Source organism: Cinclus cinclus, chromosome 3 (assembly GCF_963662255.1).
Source record: "Cinclus cinclus chromosome 3, bCinCin1.1, whole genome shotgun sequence".
Classification (NCBI taxonomy): Eukaryota; Metazoa; Chordata; class Aves; order Passeriformes; family Cinclidae; genus Cinclus; species Cinclus cinclus.
In genome coordinates, this window is record NC_085048.1 from 115,199,506 (window position 1) to 115,220,924 (window position 21,419).

At 41.1% G+C, this 21,419-nt stretch overlaps 1 protein-coding gene across 1 annotated transcript in view; it reads right to left on the bottom strand.

The window, feature by feature from the left end:
• Positions 1-20,780, bottom strand: part of COMMD1 (copper metabolism domain containing 1) — a 59,185-nt gene extending 38,405 nt beyond the window's left edge. Inside the window, exons 1-2 of the mRNA XM_062489473.1 lie at positions 20,595-20,780; positions 3,290-3,571 (exon numbers count right to left, since the gene is read on the bottom strand). Coding sequence (XP_062345457.1) covers positions 3,290-3,571; positions 20,595-20,780 — 468 coding nt within the window. The remainder of the gene's footprint in view (positions 1-3,289; positions 3,572-20,594) is intronic.
• Positions 20,781-21,419: the final 639 nt, after the last annotated feature.

The window sequence follows — 21,419 nt, forward strand, 5'->3', positions numbered from 1 at the left end:
AAAACAAGTTCAAATACAATCTTAGTGCCAAGCCACGGTGCAAAAACAATGCATTAATTTTCTATCAATGGCAAGGTCAGGTATAAATCTGGGACTGAAATGTGCAGGTAAGCCAACATTGCACAGCAGTGGCTGCTCACCATGTGGAGCAGGGCTGGTGCAGAGGGGCAGGAAGGGCATGAGAAGGAGGATGCTTCAGCTCACTCTCCCATCCCTCTGAGCACATTCATGTCTGGCTGAAATTTCATGCCAAAAGAGCTTTACAGACATGCTCAGAGAGGGAGAACAAGATTAAAAAAAGGACATAAAGTGCAGGTAGCTATAGATGTTTTAAGAGAAAGGCATCAAGGCAGGTAAAAACACAAGAGGATAAAACCATTGTAGCAAAGAAAAGATGGGCTGTTCAAATGGCAAAAATGAACCAGCTGTGATGAGCACTAAATATCACAAGATGAAGGCAAATGCAGGCTGAAGTGCAACTGCTTTATCGTTTTATTTTTAGTCATACTGTTAAAGAAAATGGGTTTTCAAAGCTGATGGCTAGCATGTTCATGTGCCTTTAAGCAGGATCTATAAAGACTACAACACCAGCATTAAGGAAACTTTTAATGTTGCTGTAAAATCATTACTGAAGAAATGTTCAAACTCCAATTTACAGATCCTGAATCAAATTTTTCAAGGTTCAGAGCACGGTACTTTCAAATGTTCCTTATCAGAAGTGTTTTTAAGAGCATTTAGGGAAAAGGGTTAATTTTTTCTCTTCTCAGTAACGGTAAGGCTAGCAAGAACTAATGCATACAATTTGTGATGGAGTCTCAAACCCAGAAACATCTCTCTCCAGTCAGAAAACATTTACAGAATTTGACAAAATTCATGTAAACTCATTCTAGTGGCATTTATGAACCAGCCACTTCCAATTCCCCATTCCCAACCACATCAGGTCTCACACACAGAGTCTTCCCCTCATGAAAGAGCTGACTAAAATTCAAAGAAGGGAAGAAGGAAGCAAAGTCATTTAGTGAAGCAGAAGGAGCAGATGCTCCACCAAGCAGCCTGGCCTTCTGCTGGGCAGAGATCTAAATCCAACCTGGAGACACTGAGTAGAATCAGAGGGACTTCTAGAAAGGTGCTTTTTCTACAGAGAACTTCTTTGCTTCTGCTGAACCATGAAATATTCATGTCAATTCATTACATATCAATGCATTTGTCTATTCCCCTGTTATCATGTGTCCAAATGAAAACATTCTGTTGTGAATAATTTACTCATGAATCATCAGCCAGCTTTCTTCTTCAAAGCCTGATCTTCATTATTCATCAAATCTCATCAATGGCTGACAACTTTTTAGAAAATGTGCTCTCTGCTAAACTTAAGAAAGGTACAAAACTTGATATTTAGAAGACATCTGCTAACAATAAAGTAAAAATACTTAAAAAGACTGTAAAACATGACAGTTTCAAGTTAGTGGGTGGATCCAGTGTGCAACAACTCGTTCAACCTCTAGTAGGAGACTGTGTGACCAATCTTTCCCTGTGGTTTCCCAAAATTCATCCCATCACAGAAGCCTGATACAGAGTGCCTCAACCCAAAAGATTTACAGCAGAGAATTTATTTAATCCACAGCTAAAGGCTATGTGAAAGCAGAGCTCCTTAGAGTAAATATAAGTTGACTCAAGTGGTGACAATGCTAATTACTCCATGGTTGTTTCAGTAAGTAACAGTTTAACTCACACCAAGTGTCAGGCTTGCCACAGCCCACTGCTATCCTCAGGGAAGGAGGCAAAATTGTGTTTGATGGCAGTTCCAAAAATGCATTTATGCAACCATTTCCCTTTGCAGCACGAAGGGGCACAGCTAAAATAACTCAATTTGGTTGTGGAGCTCTTTGGTAAGAGATGCTACAGTGTCTCAGAAATGTGTAATTCTTCCTCCATGTTCACATCCCCTGATTCTCTCTGCAGAGGGTGAAAGAAATAGAAATGTCCTTGCTGCTTGATGTTACTAAAAAAATCCATTACTGGGGGAAAAAACAGTTTCAAAACAGGAGCCACTAACGACATAATCCCGTTATGAAACACAACAGTGATTCTGAGTTAAGGATGCATTTTTTAATGAATGTAGGAATTTCTCCCATTTGCTCACTAATGTACTCAATGTACTCATTATAATGTGCTCCCTACAACCTCTTTATTCTAAGCAACCTTTTTTCCATTTGCTACTAATAGAACACCATCATTTTCAATCTCAAGATCCTGAGCAGAAAACTCCACTTCTTTAAGGTTAGGAAACAACCTGAAGCCACACACCATTATTATACTGGTCACTGCAGAGATCCACGAGTGGAAGGCTCAGGGAGGATCAGCTTCCACTGACTGCAAAGGGAAGTGAACTAACAGAATGACTCCAACAACACCTGCTTGCTTCTCTGCAGGATCCCAGCTTACATGTATGTTCATCCTGGTCTTGGCTCAGCCACACAGCTGGATTTCAGGTACCTAATTCAGGTACTCTACTGCTATTAAAATACTGGGAAATTCAAGGAAACCTTGCTGAACATTAATCAGCTCATGGCATGATTTGCAGTAGCTACTGCTAAGAAATGAGGTTTCAAAATTTACTAAAACAATGCAGAGAGAAAAGATACTGAATTGAAACACATTTCCTGTTAGGAAGCAACAGTAAGTGTGAAGCTGTGCCTTTGGCTGTACATTCCTATGGACTATAAAGATTAAAAAAGGAAGGCAGTGTTCAGAACTGATAGAGCTGTATATAGATATCTTTCAGGCAGATAAGGCCAGATTGCATAATGTGACAGGTAATAAGGATGTACTTCTAACATAAGAATGAGTATTATGTAAAATAAAAAGGAGTCTTTCTCCTCATTTATTCTAAAATGTAGTTTGTGAACTTTACTCTCAGCTCCTACTTTGCATATTTTAACTAATTCTACTGTTGAGTTAAAAGAAAAATTGAATTTGTAGTGCATGGTATACGAACAGAATTAAAAGATCATGTTTGATTTATACATCCTCTGATTTTTCAAGATTAACATAAAGACAGCTGTCAATACATATATGAATATATGACCAAAAAATAAAAGGCAAAAATTGCATTCACCAGCCAGAATGTTTCTTTGTATACAAAGATGAACCCTAATTTCAAGTTCATTAAAAGGCCAGTGGTGATGAATCAGCTGGCTTGATTTGGATGCAGTGAATTCAGCAACAGGCAATATGCCTCAGTGCATATGCAGCTAGATCAGGTTCACATATTTTGCAAAAGGAAGCTTACCTGCCCATTTTTTCCCAGTTCCATTTCAACTATTGCAACGGGAGTGTTTATCTGATCAATGTGCCTCAGCTGTGACTTCAGGTCCACTCGCCAGTTCATGTTTTTCAAGACATTATCCCAGCAGCTCTGATTGATCAGGCTCTCATGGATTTGACTCCGGTGGTTCTTCCAAAATTTTGCAATGACTGCAGCCTGATCTGGTGTGATGCCACCTTGTTTTTTGGTTTGGGCAGTGAGGAAAGCTTCCAGCTGATTCAAATCCATGTCTGCTGAAGCAATTGACTGCAGGAAAATAAAGGGAGTAAAAGGGAAAAGCTTGCTTAACTGAAGACATAAAGGTTACATCTTTAGGGTCTGACAAATACTGGATCTTAAAGGGGTTGTACAAACAAACTAGGTTATGCAAATAACCTGACACCTTTCATTAAATCTCAGTTTGCAGATTTCATTACATCTCAATTTGCTGCCCCACGACAGCTGGAGGGGAGTGGGTTGGCCCCAGCAATGAACTGGAAGCACCTTTGGGACTTCAGCACTGGTATGGGATAGGAAGCAGGCTTCTCCCTGTCTCCTGGCCCCTTTCCCCACTGTGCCAGAGCCATTCCCAAATGGACACTGCTACAAACACTGTGTCAGGTCTGGCACTGCACTGCTGCTCTGATGGGCCAGGAAACAGGAATGCTGGGATAAACCAGGCATGCTCCTGGGCTGAAACAAGTGAAGGGACAGCCCAGCTCATTGCAACATCCACAGTTTCATCTGCCACCTCCACACCACGCACAAGGAAGTAAAACTGGTAAATGCTGCCCCAGCAAAACAGGGCTTGCAGCAGCAAGAGCCCAAGTGTTTCAAGGGAGAGTCAAAATGCAAAACGTTACTGCATTTTTCTCATCTGTATTATTCTACCCAAAAGGCCTTAACAATGTAACTGCAGCTTCTTTTAGAGAATTAGTGGACTTTGTCAGGCTTTGTTTGTATTCTGCAACGGTATGGAAGGAGTCATTTACTCCTCCTCCCTGTGCAGCAACAGAAATTATTATTATTATTATTCCTAAAAACCCCTTTTTATATAGATACCCAGTTTTGCCACCTCTTTTCTCCAAACTGATAAACCCACAGCCGTGCATTTGCATTGCCTAAGTGGCAAGAGCTGCTGCTATATATGGCCACAAAGGGAGGATGGGAGGTGGAAAAGAGGAAACTGTGGTTAAGTTTCATTTCAAGCAGATGCTTTTGCTTCGTTTTCACAGAAAATGGATGCAACTTCTCCGAAATGAGCACAACACCTCCATGCACACGCTGACATGGAGCAGAGCAAGGTGAAGTGCAGCCAGTCCTTGGGATTTGCCTTGATTTAATCTTCTTTGACATGGTACTGCTACAGCTGCACTCCAGGCACTCGGGGAAGCCACAGCCTCATTCCTTTAGCCAGGGGTGTGACATCGTGTGGCTTTGGGCTGGACACACACACACTGTGCACCTCACAGTGCTTGTCTGCAAAACTGGGCAGTGCTTATCTACAAACTGAGGTGGGTGTAGTGGGTTTTTTTTTTTTGTTAGGAGGGATGAGCTGCCTTGCCTTGCTTTCACAATAGATCAGCGGCCATCTGTTATGTGATTGAGAAAAGAAATGGCAATCAACACTACGAGTAAACCCTTGGCTGTATTAAGGCTCCAGCTTAATAGGAGCATCTGTGATTTTATTATAAAATCTGAGCTGCCTAGTGCACCATTCTGGCTTTTCTATAGGGCATCTGACATATTGGTACATGCTGCTTGCCTCATATCAAAAATATTTAACTTAACAGGTAATTATCCTGTACTAACTCATTATGCTGGAAGTGAGAACAGCACTTTTCATTTTCAGAAGAAAAGCTATTCAGACTTACAGTCCTTTCGTACAGCCATGTCTTACACTGTTTACTAACAGCAGTGTGGAGTATTTTCTGCTTTAATATTTTTCACACCACTACATCTGTGTTTGAGTATTTTGTGGCACCTGGCAGTGAGCTACTGCCCGTGTACTCCTCCTGTGCTGGTTTAGGTGAATGGGGGGAAGGAGTGCAGGTGAATCAACAAGCACAGACCCCAGCACCCTTATGCAAGCCCTGTTGCAAGAGCAAGTTCAGATGCACTTTCTTCTCAGTTCAGCTGTGCAGAAAATTGCCTTCTGTTTTATTCCTGTGCAGAAACCAAGAGCACAAACTGTGTCCTCTGCCCTGAGTGAAGCCAAGGTGTCATGGCAAAAGAGCTCATCTGCATTAAATATGAACCTAATGCAGATTCATGGTGATACCAGGCACCCCTCTTCTAGGCTTGATTTCATAACCTTCCAACATTTCACATTTGTAATCCTCTGGACTTTTTTTAACCTCACTCGCTTCACAACAACCCTTTTTGCAAGATGCAGCAGGATTTCTGACAGTGCCCTTCTAAGCTGATAAAAAACTGCAGACACAAAGTTCCTTATTGTGCCTGACATGTGATATAAATCTGACTTTGAACTGCATCCGGACAAGGAAGCTCATGACCAAAGTTGAAATCTTAAGCATAAGGAACACAAACCAATATTACTAGAGCATATACAGGACAGTTCAACCAGGCTATTTGGTAAAGACCATCAAGAAATTGACAATTAATTAGGATCTGGTGTGAGCTACATTTAAAAACATTGCACCCTGATATAGTTTGCTATACCAAAAGAGTGCCACATAAAGTCAGAGGAAAGACACCATGTATGATAATTAGCCACCATTTATACCTCCCTCATACAAACAGGTGCACATGTACACACAATATGGATGGCTTCATACTCTACACATAAAATAAACTTACTGCACACAGCCAAAACCACAAAAATTAACAATTATACTGTATTTTGGTGGAGTATTTATCAGATAATGCATACCTTAAATAATATAGCCTTGTAATCCATTGTTAAGACTAGAATCTCTCTCTTCCTGGAAATATGACTACTACTTAAAAATTCCTTTAAAAATTAACTGGAAGTGGGTACAAACAATCAATGAGTTATGTTTTGGTACAGCTGCATGAAGACATTAATTAATGGAGACATATTTTCTTTGAAATTCCTCAATAAATCCCACTGGTTATAATGGTTTTCAAGTCACATAAGAACAGCAACTCGTTTTAGTATTCTTTTTCATCCTAACTTGGAAACATTTCACTGTAGACAAAAAAATGAAAGAATATTTGAAGTTCTTGCTGATCATCTTGGTCTCTTGCTGCATGAACATTTACACAATTCATTCTTTAAACAAATGTAGTTCTACTCCATTGCTTATATGAAGGGCCTCAGTTCAGAATTTTTTAAGCTTGGGGAAATGTTTTCATTTAACCTGGCAAAAAAATTATATTTCCAGCCATATTCCGCATAGCATTACAAACAGTTCTTTCTATTACTTTTAACAATGCTCATTTATTGCATAGAATATCACATTATAGTGAATACATCTGATTGATATTTCTAAGAATTGATTAAGTTAGAACATGAGTGGTTCTTCTGTGCTTATAACTAGAGACACATCAAATATATCTGATTATAAGTCTCCCTCTCATGCTATTAAGCCCCAGGAGCTTCAGATGGGCATTTATCACCACCAGGACAATGACCAGCTGCTCTTCAGCTCCAACTGCTATGGTGAAGATTGTTCCCGTTAGGATGCTGAACTTCTCATGTGTTATTTATTCCAGCAGTGAAACATTCTCAGAACTTAAAAGGTACTGAAACCTGTTTTATCCATGTGCTGCTAGAGCTGAATCCCTGTCAGCATTGGACATAGAGTCATACATCTTATTAATACCAATTTCTTAGTCCAGACAGGCCTTAAAGTGCAGAATAACTGCCATACCTTCAGTGACACATCATTATGTTATAGAGACTTTATACTCTCAGCTAATTTCAGTTTTTGCTGGTAATCACAAGTAATTTACCACTCCAACATAAAAAATCTTCAACAAAAAGCAGAAAAGTTATCTTAAGAATGTATAGAATCACAGCTGTTCCATGCCAGTGCAAAATATAAATTAACTTTATTATGACTATTCACTTAAATGTTTAAGTAAGAAAAGCCTAAAACTAGAGTCTGTAAGACAGCACCACTAGATACTAAATATTTCCTCACATTACTTATTTTGTGATTTAATAAAACATACTTTTTCTTTTCCCTCCTAGAAAGCACAGCTTATGGACAGTATGACATATTACAAGCACACAGGTCCTGCCCTCAGTGACTGGCAATACTTTCTTTTCCAGAGGCTGGGCAAATGCTTTTGAACAGCAAGAAACAGTTTTGGACATACTGAATTCTCCTTGTGTTTTCCTTCAATACATACCCACTATATCTTCAAATACAATTCAGCCAATAAAAATATGACTTCAAATACCATTTCCTTAATGAAACAGTATTTGATAATCTGGAGAGTTTTGTATTAGCCTAATTAGATCCCTCAGACATGTGCCCTGGTACACAGAACAGGAAAACAGACTTAAATTCATTATCTCTTCTGAGAAATAAAGCCTGACAGGCACGCAGCACTACTGAGAAACAACAATTGGTAAAACCCACTGGGAAAAAAAGAACACATTTCATTCTCAGAAATAAAACATTACTTGTCAACCATCACAGAAGAGCTCTCAGAGCTGGACATACCAGCATGTGGAATCATTTCCTCCAGCTGACCCTGGGAACTGCAGCCTGCTGCCAGCCTGTAGCACAAAGAAATCCAAAGCTCAAGGAAACCAACAATTCAGTGCCATGGACTGTGCTACTGAACTTGCCTCCTCAGGCTTTTGGGAGCTGGGGTAAAAGATTATTCCTGCATCACAGCCCTTCTCATTCATGTGCTTTTAGAAACAGAACCCTGAAAGCAATTTCCCAGACCCCAGGAATGCATGCAGGGAGATGTGGAAGCAGCTCAGACAGGAAGAACACGCCAAGGAACCTCACTCAGCTGAACATCTTCACCACACAAAGCCCATTCTGGGTAACACCAATGCGCAGCTCTTTCATTTATCAGCCTCAGAAGAAAACATTTACTGGATTTGGGGGCAAACAGCAGCTGCCTGCAGGGGAAGAGATGCAACTCAGAACAGAAGCTCCTGACAGGAGGAATCCAACATCTTCCCAACCCTGTGATTTCTGGGTCTTCCTTTGCATGTATGAGCCTGACTCTCCCAGCCCTGTAACAAATGAGCTGTTCCCACAGATGTTGCCTGGATAAAAGTCCAGAAGACTTTCCCATGTTTCTGGAGACAGTGGAGGTTTTCAACTAGCTGGTACGTTGTGCCTCACAAACACTGTTTATTACAGTCCAAGAGCTCTCCTGAGAATTAGAATTAAGATAAAATTAGGTACAACAGCCTGTCTGCACTTGGAAATGGTGATCCATCTTTTGTGAAGAAAAAGCCCCAACACTAAAGGCTTCTACAGCCCCCCCCCCCCCCATAAATTTCTAAGTCAGAAATCACAAGTGACCTTAATACATTTAGTATTTCTACCACAAAGTAGAAAGATTTTAAGTCATCGAATCCATGTGAGATCACACAAATTCTTTTATTCACATTCCATCCCACGTCCCAGTATTACTTTTATTTGCCTCTTATGGAGCTGTAGTGAAAGCTAGAAGTGAAATAAAACAGTTTGGCAAGAGAAAAGAACCACTGAACCTGCGAAACATTAAGAGGTTAACAAATACATACATTGCTTAAACCCTGTAGCTTACTTTTTTCTAGTATGTAACAGGTCTTTTTTATTGCAACCTTTTGATTCCTTGCCAAGGAGGCACTCACCAGGTCGACAGAGTCTCAGTAGATTTGTAAATATTTTTGAATTTGACTTCTGATTTTCATCAGGCTCTGTTCTTGGGTGGGAAGACTCACAATGTACACCAACATAAAAATTACAGAACTGCTACTGCAGATGGGAAAAATGTGTGTGTGGATGATGAAGTTTCAGACAAAATTACATCCTTCCTGTGTTCCTGATCTTATTAAGCTTGATTCCACACAGACTCATCAATTGCACACATGGAAGGAAAAAAACACTTCTCAATGGGTCACTTCCATGCTTCTTCACTGAGTCCTCAATCTTCACCCCCACAGTTCCCAGGCTCCCACCAAGCAGACATCCCCTAAACACCAACTTTTATTTTTTTTTTTTTTTGCACACTAGTTCACCAAACTATGCTCTCTGTTAAAACTTTTTTTTTTTCCTTGAAAGTTCAATCACAGAGGGGTGAATACTTGGATGTTTTTGACCTAGCTTACAACTGAACACAAAAGAGATGTTAGCATTAGTTTTTAAATGTGTGTGAAGCGACCACATTTTTTCTAAAACCAGCCTGCCCCTGCCAGGAGTCTGTGCAGCTGCTAGAAATGACCTGTTGCAACTCACAACACCATAAAATACCACTTCCCAAATTAATTTGCAGAAGGTGTCATTTTTCTGCAGTGTGAAGATGCATTTGATGACAAAGGAGGATGAAAGGCTGATGAAAACAGGAGCTGCAACCTGAGCCGTGTTCTGCGGTCACGTCGTGCTTCCTGGGCTGAGCTCCAACAAGTGGCTCCCCCACTCCAGAGAACACCTCTAGCTGAAGGAAAACTGAGAATCATTGGGGTTACTCAGTCTGCACCTACTTTGCCAAGGCCTTACAGCACTTACAAAAAAAGAACAAACAATAATAACAAAAACAGAAGAAGCCCACCCACGGATAACATCAATCATAGGTTGGTATCCAAATGATGCCTACAGACTCAGATCATTAACAGGTACTAAAAGCTTGGATTCTAAGCCATAAACATAAAAAAAAAAAAAAGCACCAGCCCTTCCTTCCTGAGTAACTTTTCAAACCACTTGTATTATTTAAAATAGAAAGAGGAAGAGTTATACAAGCAAAAAAGGTGATGGAAAGTGCTTCTCAGAGAGCACAGATAGGTTGGACAGGCTGGAGGGAGATAAAACATGGAACAAAAATAAAGTTCTATTAATAGCAGATATACTTACAACAACAAGGGTGAAATAAGAGGATTAAAAATATAAACATACTGAAATTAAAAATACAAATAGAAATTGTCCAACCTGACCTGTACTCTACTTAATTAGAGCACAGAAAAAAAAAAAAAACCAGATTTTACCAGCAGTTTTCTCCCCACTCAAGTCTAATTCTTTGCTGTGGTTTAGAAAGCATTTTGCCACTTGTGGTGAAAGAAATGTCACATTTCCAGTAGTTCTTAAACATGCAACCGTATTACAGACAAGTTTGAGAGGTTCAACCTCTTTCAAAATTAATGTGCACACACATGTGCTCCCTGAACTCTGCTTCTGCAGAAGGGAGCTGTTTTCTTGGAGAACATACAGATCTTTAGAAGTTGCATTATTCAGTCTAAAATGTTTTTTTTTTTTTTTCCTTCAGTCCTGAGAGAGCTGGATTCAGAAGCAAGAACCCTCAACAGATGAAAGTCATTTAATGGACTACTGCTGAAGACAGAGAGGTAAATAAAAGGCAGAAAGAAATCCAGACAGGACAGAAAATATCAGATGGTAAATGAAAAAACAAATAAAATTCAAGGGAGGGAGTTAAGGCAAGAAAAGAGAGACAGACACAGTGGCATTCCTGGAACTGGTGACATGACCTGTTGCTCCCTTTGGAGACCAAGTGCTCAGCCTTTTCTTTTCCCCCTCTGTTCTCTTACAATAAAAGAGATCTGCGTTTATCAGGTTTCTACGATCATCCTGGGAAAATTACTTGCTGCTGCGGACTACTGCTTCATGTTTAATCTCATTTCACTTTGGAGAGTTAAAAATAGAAGTTGGAGCACTTCACAGTTTGAAGACATGGGAAAAAATAGTTGTAGCCCTACCCTGAGTGCAGTAATGGTGCAGACATTAGCAGAGCTTATTGGAGCTTTGCAAGCAGTGATCCTGTCAATGAAATCAGCACAAACTTGAATTAGTATCGTGAATTAAGCTTCTACTTAAGAGTACCTTGATTGTCTGCATCTTAAAAGTTAATGGTTAACTGAGCTGATCTGTCCCTTGGCTTGCATTTGGACATAAAGCAGAGATGCTCTAGCAGTGAAAAACATGAACTGTATGAGTCTCATCCCTCCCCTCTTGCCATATACTCCCTTTTAGTGACAAATTTGGACTCCAATCTCTGCTTTCCTTCTTTCCCAGCATTACTGTGCACTACCTGTTATTGCCACTGTGAGCAGCAGCTGGAGCTCCATTTCCTACCTGGAAGGAGAATGATTTCTGCACTCCCAGCCCAGGCTGGAAACACATCCCTGCCTCAGCCCATAACCTTGCAGACAAGTTTCAGAGCAGCAAATGGATCATCCAGGAAAGGAGACAAGCTTACAGACTACACTGCTTCACAGGAAGCAATCAGCAGTGCTCTGCCATCTGGTCCTTCACCACCTATTTTGACAACTCATGTTACACGCTGACAGAGCTGACAGGTGAGAGAGAAGCTTCCATTCTCAGGATCCCAACCACCAAGGCTTCCTTTCAGCACAGGGAAAATGGTTTTCCCTCCTGTCAGCTCAGTGAAACATAAAACATGTTCCCCCAAACCAGCAGCAGCCACAGTGGCTGTGAACAGCTGAGCCTTTACAAGGAGAAAGGAGCAGTAGGGCAAACTCCTCAGCACAGGAATCACAATTCCTCTCTAAATCTTCCTTTCCATCCCTGTTGCTGGAAAACATTACCTGATCAGGAACAAAGGCCAAAGCAGGGAGCTTGGAAGAAACCATTTCTCACTTGCCCACAAAGACTCAGTTGCCATTTCCTGTATCAAAAATAATCCTTGCACTAAATATAATTAAGATAAAAAAGCTAAAGACGTGATGAAACGGCTAAGACATCAACCAAAGCATTCTCCAACAGAATCCTATTAAATACTAATGACTGCTTTGATTACCCCAGAGAGGGTGGCTCTCTATCCCTACCAGGCTGGGCTGCTGGAATTATCTATCAGTAGAGCTGGCCAAGCCATCAGGGCTCTCCCCAGTTTGTGGGAGCCCCTCACCAGCCCTGTGCACCACTGTGGCTGCCAGAGCCTGCAGGGACACACAGTGCCAGTGAAAACTACTCGGGCTGAAAACCTGCTTTTACATTTCACATTTTTAGGCCCCATCTGCTAGAAACTTCAGCAATCAATTGCTCCAAGACATTGCAACCCATGGCATCAAAAAGAATTTAATTAATTTTTCCCGTGGCTTTCGTCATTTCGTCAAATCGGGGGCTACTCATATTCAATAAACTCCCTGCCATTTGTCCACAGGAACTGGACAGCTTCATTAGAGCTTTCTGGTCATTATGAGACTTTTTATAGATTTTGTGACATGTCATAAAATGAACAAACCCGCTCTACTTGCCAAGCAAATGTAAATCGTAAATGTGCCATTTTTTCTTTGACAGAAAAAGGGAGTTACAAAGACTTTTCTCACTTCAAAAATGTTAAAAAAATTGAGCTAAATGAAAAAAATAAAAAAAGGAACCATAACTAATCCAAGTACATAAAATACTACTGCCATGTGTGACTGTGTAAAACTAAAAGGTTCTTATACAAGCAGCTTGTCAGAAGAGAATAAAAACTGCTCTTGAACCAGAAATGGCAAAAAGAGTCTGAGAGAACAGCACATCAGATGTGACAGTCTAAAGAGAGACAACAAAGCCGTGAGTAAATGTCAGACAAGGAGTAGAAATGTCTGCTGATTACTTGCCTTTCACACAGATACTACTTCAGTGTCAGTGTGTATCTCCAAAACATATTTCATAATCCTGGCATCACAGTTCAGAGAGATTGCAAAGGAAGGAAAGTAAAACTACCCACCAAGCTGAGGTAGAAATCTTTTGGCAGAGATCCCAAAACATCTCAACCAGAAAAAAAAAATCTAACCTTATTTGGAAAAAACCTCACAGAATTCACTTAAACTATATTTGTATTGCCACTTTTTATTGTTAGCAATTAGAGAGAGATGTGAAAAAAACATGCTTTTGGAAATGTATTAACATATGCACAATAACATGATTACAAAAATAAGTGTTTTTCTAACGATTTAAACAATAAGGCTAAAAACTGCTTGGACAAGTTGGCTATTATTTCACATTTTCTCTGAATAGTATATTTTATGTCTTGTTTTCATGAGATTGCTGAGGTCTGCTTTTACATTCATGAAATCACATATAAGCCAGCATTGTAAAGAGGTAAATACAGAATATGCCAAAGAAATAGAGGGATAAAAAAAATGCATTCCAAGATCACTGTCACCTTTAAAAATTAAACTTGCAGTCCTCAAGCACAGCAGATAAACAGATACTGAACTCCACTGGGAACTGAGAATGAGGAGGGAGTCCCAGGCTTGCTATACAATTCTAAAACTATACCAACTTTATAAAGCATAGAATACTCTAAATTAGATCTTGGACTATCAACCAGAACCATGTGCTCATGCACTGTAAACAGAGCAAAAGGCAAGTCCCACTTACTTTGTTCAAACAGTCCAATTCTTAAATTGTTGGGTGGCTAAAATAAGTAAAGGAAGATTTGGTTTCCTTGCTTATGACTGGTAAACACAACGGTACAAAATTATGGAAAACTACTGAGCTTAAGCTTCAGGTATTGAGAATACGAAACAAAAAGTCTTCCCTTCAAAACAAATAATCAAACAAACCAAACCCAACAAAAAACAACCACACAAAACAAACCAACCAACCAAAGCCCACAAACCAACCAAGCCACTTCGGTTTTCCCAATAATGAGCCCTTAATCTTTCACAATAGAAGTCATCAATGTTCCACTCATTCTTACTTACTCCATAAATTAAATAATTTTCTTAAAATTCATAGTGTAAAAGCACATACATTTATAATGATAATTATAAAATTAAAAGCTAGTTATATGAGGCCCTGTGTTTAAATAAAGTCACTCAGTTCACCTTGTTACAAAATAAATCATCCCCCAGGGATGACCTTGGAGCCTTCTCAGGAAGCTGCAGCTAATCCTGACTGCCCAGGGAGGCTCCTGGGGAAACACACAGGAGCCACTCAGCAGCTCAAGCTGTCAGATGTTATTACCTGGCAACTTCTGTCCCACCGGGTTTTAGGACTAAAACATCAATGAAAAAGGACTTCATGTAACATTTGCAGTGCCTGGTACTTTGTGCCACTAAAGCTTTTCCTTTTTTTTTCCTCTCATTAAATAAACTATTGAAAAAAAAACCCAAATATCCAACAAATCCAAATGTTGAAGAAGTCAGGCTCCATCATGTTTGGTCACAAGACTGGAAGATATCCAGAGTACAAGCTTCAAACTGCAATAATTCTAGCCATACAAGTAGATTCTAGCCATACCATACAAATTTTTTGGTCTAGTCTGCATTTTTTTTTTCTTTTCAATAAGTTGTTGGATATACTGCACCCAGCTGCTACACACTAGCACAGTCAAAAATCTAAATGACACCATGCCAAGATTGTAGCTAAGTGTTACATGGAATGAAAAATTTCAGATGTTCAACTTGTAAAAAGGTTGACTTGTAAGTGTCATCCAAATTTCCTTTTCATACACTAGCTGTGAACTTCACTGGCTCCAGTGCATGCCACAGCTCCTGCACCTTTGATAGAGTGTTATTCAATGTGTTAATCACTCTCTCTGAAGAAAGCAAGCAAGCAAGAAACAAAGAAAGGTCTGTTATCTGCTCAGCTTCATGGCAGCCTTACATGAAACCAGTAAGGTTAAAATTAATATTTTTACTTCCTTGACACCATCAGTTGCTTCCTGGAGCAAGCAAGAATTAATCTTCCTTCACAGCAGTTGTAAGAGACACCATTTTTACAGTATCATATAATAAATAATGAAATTTCAGCATTGAGCCTTTCCTTTCCTTTTAGTCTTTACGTATCAAATTGAAGATGAGACAGCTCAAGTTCTCCCCCTTTTCAGAGTCCCACATTTAAAAGAAGGACAACTCAAAGCAGTCCAGAAAATCACCAGTGCTGTGAGATGATGGGATTGAGCTTCATTACCCTCTTCAGCATTTCCCACACACTTTGGGGAATAGGGAATGGAGCCTTAGTGGTACTGAAATAAAGGCATGAAACCACATGTGAAGCCTAAGGGAGTCCTTCTCCCTTTTCAAATATATTCCATACAGCATGTGTTTGATGAATACTAATTCAGCACAGCAGAAGCATTTAATTTGGAATAATGATCTTCAAAGGCAAAATCTGACTCCCTGTTCTTCAATCAGAGTAGACTCTTGTTAAGGTCAAGAGAAACACCATGGGGACCAGGTTGGAAAAATGAATTACAGCATAATCAATGTATTTCCCTTTCTGTGCATGAGAGTGTTTGTGTGCACACACCCTCCTGATCACAGACACATATGTGTGTGGAATTTACATAATCACACCTGTAGGGTTTGGTGTTGGTTGTTTTTTGAGAAATGGTGTCATTAATGATGAAAATGCTATGTGCTTGCAGAAGTCCTACAAATGCAACAAACTAAACCATACGTTTGGATAGGAAAGTGGGGACCAGCAGGGCATGAAGCACTCCCACCACCAGGGAATCCAACTTTCTCAGCAGCATGCTGTTCTGGAAGTCCATTAACTGGCAATTAGCAGATTTAAAATGCAGTAGGGCATTCTAAAACTAAGGTAAGTGCAGAGGCACTAGACATGAGAAGAGCCAGTACTGACCTGCCTGCTCTAGAAACACACAGGTAGCACCAGCCTCCAGAGCTGGGGCAAAGCAACCAGATCTCTGCTTGCAGAGATGTAATCAACACTGTAATTAGAAGAGAGAGAGAGAGATTTGCTTCTTGTTTGGGCAATACAGAGCCTACCACACCTATTATAGATCAGTGACACAGATCTGATGACGTTTCTTTAATTCACCACTTTTCGGTAGCTAACCTTAAAAAAAAAAAAAAAAAAAAAAAGCAATGCAAAAGGTCAGGTAAACCATTAAACTTTAGGTGAGCCATTTTCACTGAGGTGGCACAATCACAGAATATCAGCATTTCACAATCCCAAATGAAATGAGCCTTTCTGTCCCACACATTTACAGAAAACACCACTCAATAAATGAACGATGTCATCCCGGTGGGAGCCCTTCTGTTTCTGTTTGCCTTGAGGATCTGCACTTGTAGCTGAGGTTTGCAATGTACAGGCTCCTCGTTCACACCCTGCTGTTTAAAACAATGCTCGTGGTGTAGAACACCATCACCTCCAAATCTCACAGTCACCAGCAATAACATCACCTCCTACACATCTCAGGAATCACAGCACCAGTGAAAACAACACTGCAAATGTGAGAGGCTTTTACAACACAAATGACAACTTTTGCCACTTGAGAAATCAGGAAAGAGTCATTGAAAAGATCCCGGATGGTGCAGGCATGTTGTTCTTTCTAGCTGACATACCTAAGCAACAAATTGCTGCTCCAGGCAGTGGAGCACTGATCTTATCACTCCTGGCAACTGTTCTTCACGTTCTGCACCCAGCCTTCCTCTCCACTTCATTGTTTTCAAGTATTTTCCCCCTCCACTTTATGCGACCTGCCAGCTGTGCCAGCCCCTTTGTGAAGTGACCACACACACACTAACTTAAAAGCTAAAATAACACGTATTAAAAGCGGTAAGAATGCTTTGGGATAGTGCTCGTGCACATTTTCATCACTGCAATACAGCAGGTGCTAGTTCCAGTAAATATTACATTTTCTACCCTCCTAAGACAATGCTGAAAATTGGGGGAAAAAGGAAAAAAAGAAGCAATAACTGTGGGATTAGAGTTTATAAGAGAAAATGTATGCTGCAACACCAGACACTGGTAAGCTGGCAACTGAGTTGTGTTCAGATTAGTGAGCTACATAATAGTGGCATTTTGTTAAATTTTAAAAAAAAAAGAAGCTAAGATTCTTATTTAGTTTTTCCAGGCAAGCATCAATTTGGATAATAATAACATTCTCATGTACGTCCTATTATAACACTATAGACACTCCCTCTCTCACAAAATTCTGTTCAAAGTTATTGATACCTTTTCACCTAGCCCAATAACAAATAGAATTATCCATTATAAACCCAGTCATTCACTGGAGTGAAAAGTGTAACACTACCTAGGACACATTTTTGGGTAGAAAACAGGGAGATCATACTTGTTTCCTTTTCCCTGAATCAAGAAGAATGAGCTTGCTTAAAATATTTTCCTTTTAGTTAGTAGATGCAGGCACAATTGCAAATCTAAGTGGCAGAAAGCAAGCAGCCTCTCCTATTAGCTCTTCCAAAGTTATTTTATCTCAGCCTTGAGACTGAAGCTGCTCTCCCTCTCAGCATTCTTGAAGCTTGGACAACTGCAAAGTGCTTCTGAGTTCATGACCCAGCCTGCATATTTGAGGAATCACAAGCTATCCAAGAAGAGGGAAGAATGGTGACTCTTTTCCCTTATTAGAAATTGCAAGAAGTAATTTATTTTCCAGCAGTTAGCATAAATTGTTAGCAGAAATGTTTCTGTTAGCAGAAATCTTGCTGAAGAAGCAAAAGCCTTTATCCTCCACAGCTGAGGGAACCTTGCAACTTCTTTTCCACTCTGATTTTTCCTGTAAGTGCAGGCCCCTGTTATGAACAGGGGTAAAAATGCTTTGGAAACCCCTCTTGAGGTCACAACAGCAACTTCATAGGGAAAGGGCTGCAGTCCCTAGAAGGAGGGTGACAATCCTCAGAGACAACACACCTTATATGCTGGATACCAAGCTCATATTATTATTTATACAGTCTGATTAATATTTTACCATTCACATACCAGGATACTTATTACAGATGGTAACTTCCTCAGTATCTGTGAAAAAAAAAAAAAAAAAAGAAAAAAACACAACAAAAAAACCCCGCCATCACCAAAAAAGACCCAAAACCCAAACAAAACCATTTATAAATCAAATATAATAAAATATTTCCACTCCTCGTGCTGAATTTTTTCTTACAATTTATCCTATGTAAAGTTTGTTCCAAATCAGAAGAGTGAAGGAGGACACTCTAAACCCAGCAGCAAAGGATCCCATTCAATAAATGCAAGAGGTTACTGCCACCAAAAGGGAAACAGTGGGATTACTCCACACGGAAAAGAACTATGATCAGTGGACTAATGCTGTAAATTAAACTTATGTAAGAAGCAGACAAATGCAGTGTTTTAATCAGGATGAAATAATCTTTGAAAAACCCAAAAAAAAGCTGGGGGGGGGGGGGGAAATTCGCAAAAGCTGATGTCTCCCGGTTTCTCAGTTTTTTGCAGCCTTAAGGGACAGGAGATTGGGAAGGATGAAGACAGAGAGCAAAAAAAAAAAAAAAAAAAAAAGAACAGAACAACACTGAAATCGTATGGTTCTCCAGGGCCAGCCTTCCTAGGGCTTTGTTCTGCCTTCCAGGATATTCCACACAAGAAATTAGATACTTTTAAAAGTAAATGTAATGAAGAAACAGGATTTCACTACAAAACAAACCTGGCATTTTAGAAGGAGGTCAGCTGATTCATGAATATTCAGCAGATCGATGGGCAACAAAGGAAACAGGTAGAAGAAATAGATCATGATGACATCTTTTATAAAAACATAAACCAAACACTACTCTCTACATAATCCAGGCGGAAGGAAAATTAATTTTTTTATTGCTAGAGTAAATATGATAGATTTTTGTTCTTCATCTCCACGCTTTTCACAGGTGCCGTGCTTTGCACAGGTGGAATGCAGAAGGGTACTGGGAAGTCCTCCAGTGAAAGCAAGAGGTTGATTTCTGGTCCAGATCCATGATTACTGCTCAGAAGACACAAAGCTACTACACCAATTAAGTCACAGGGGGAACGAATCTCTCTGCTTCTAGACTTTCTGTTGTCATCCTGCTGTTTGCTCCCCTTCCTCCACCACCCAGAGGAGGAAGGAAAAAAATAAAACCACAAAAAGGTAACAAAGACTTCCCCCCCCACCCCCCAATCTTTTTGTGATCTTAATTGTAGAGATTTTTCACAATCAATAAAGTATCAAAACTGGAACAGATATGCCTAGAAAGTCACATGGCAATTGACAAGGAAGGGAAAAGGCAGATCTTGAATAAGTTTAAGCCTCTCTACTTGCAAAGCACAGTCCTAATATCAATCTTCCCCCCAAAAAACTGGCAGGTGTGAAGGTAAAGAGCAACCAGAAGGCCAAGAGGTACTTTTAGGATGCTCCAGAGCACAGATCCTATAAGGACCCACAGAACTTAGGTGCCACTTCCTTTAAGCTACCCACTAGGAAAAAAAAACCCACAAACAAAACCAGAGAGCCCTAAAGGAATCAGTCTTTAGGATTCAGCTTCCACTGCAGGCTTTTCAGGGCACCACATGAATCTGATCATTAAATAAACAACAGAATCTTCACAAAGGCAGAAAGCGAGTGACACCATCCTCACCCAATTCCAAATTTCTCAATTATATTTAAAACCACCGACCACGTTTATAAATTCGGCCAACCCAAGCCGTGCATTTACCCGCAAGGTGGCAGTGGCCATCCAAGGATTTAGCACCTGGAAGCTCCCTGAGCCACATGCAGCTGTCGGGAACCACACCAGGCTTTTCACTTAGAACGGAGACCAAAAAGCTCCATTATGGGGAAAAACATATTCTCTCTCGCACACAAAAAAAAAAAAAAAAAAAAAAAGGCAAAATCTGTTGACTAAGTAAATCGGCTTGCTTCATAATTAGCGGCGCTTCCTCCAGAACACGGGTTTTCTCGCAAGAAAACCGCAGTTCCTCTCAGAAAGGAGCAGGTTCTTATTCCCACGAGGGCACGCCCTAAACGTGTCGCCTTTGCCCTGCCCGGCCTGAGGAGCTGCGGCTCCAGCAGCGCACCAGGAGCGGAGCTCTGCGGGCCCCGCAAAGCCCATCGAGCCCAGCCCCGTGCCCGGCAGTCACACCCTGGGCCTGACAGCGTCGTCCAAACGCTTCTGGAACACTGGAAAGCTCGGTGCTGTGACCTCTACCCTGGGGAGCCTGTTCAGCGCCCGCCCGCCTCCGGGTGAAGAACCTTTTCCTCGTATCCGACCTAACCCTCCCGACACCGCTTCATGCCGTTCCCCCGGCTCCTGTCTCGGCCGATGGAGCCGGAGGCGTCACCGCTGGGCACAGGGCAGGGCAGGGCAGTGCTCCGGGCCTTGCACCCAGAGCCCCGCGCACACCCGGCGGGAGCGGGTCCGATGGAGCGGTCTCCCGCAGACCGCGGCCCCTTCGCCCCGGGCCCGCGCCGCCGGTACCTGGAGGAGGCCGCCCATCTTGGCGCGCAGAGCGCGGAACTCCTCCGGCGGCGCCTCGGGGTAGAGCTGGGCGCGCAGCAGCTCCTCGGTGATGCCGGCGTTGCCGTGGAAAGCGGCCTGGGCAATGCCGCTCAGCAGAGCGCTCAGCGGCCTGGAGCCCTCGGGCGGCGGCTCGGGCGCCGCCATCACGGGCGGGGCGGGTCCGGGGTACGGCGGCCGCGCGGGGCCAGAAATGCTCCCCATGCGAACCGGAACCCAACAGCGACCACCGCACTGGGTGCAATAAATCTCCGCTTTCCGAACTGATCTTTTTCACCGAAAATACTCCACTACTCATGTGTTTTAAGGAAACTTCCACAAGCTTTGCCCTCTAGGCTTTGCTGAAAGATGCGGGGTTGACCATAAAACACGGGGCTAGTTAAAACAAAGGTATTAATAAGGAGCAAGTGTTTTCTCTATGCACCCTTTAATACAAGTTTCAATATTTAAAAAAAAAGCATTAAAATGCTTTGTATATACAAACGCTGTCACAAAAGAGACTGTGTGCTCTCCCACAGAGTTTGCTTTGCTAACCCAACAGTGGTATTATTTACCTCCTGATTTCAGTCATCAAAACCCTTCATAGTTGCCCCTTTTTATGACATTAAAGAAAAATCACATTGCTCACGAAGAGAAAATGAGTTTGTAATCAACTTCACCTGTTCTGTCTTGTTTTTTCTTTGGTCTTGTAGCTAGAGAACAGGCAAAGAACAAGTTGTCCTTGCATGAAGGGGGAGCAGAGTACATCCTGAAGCTAGAAGTACAGGAAGAATTAGTAGCAAACAT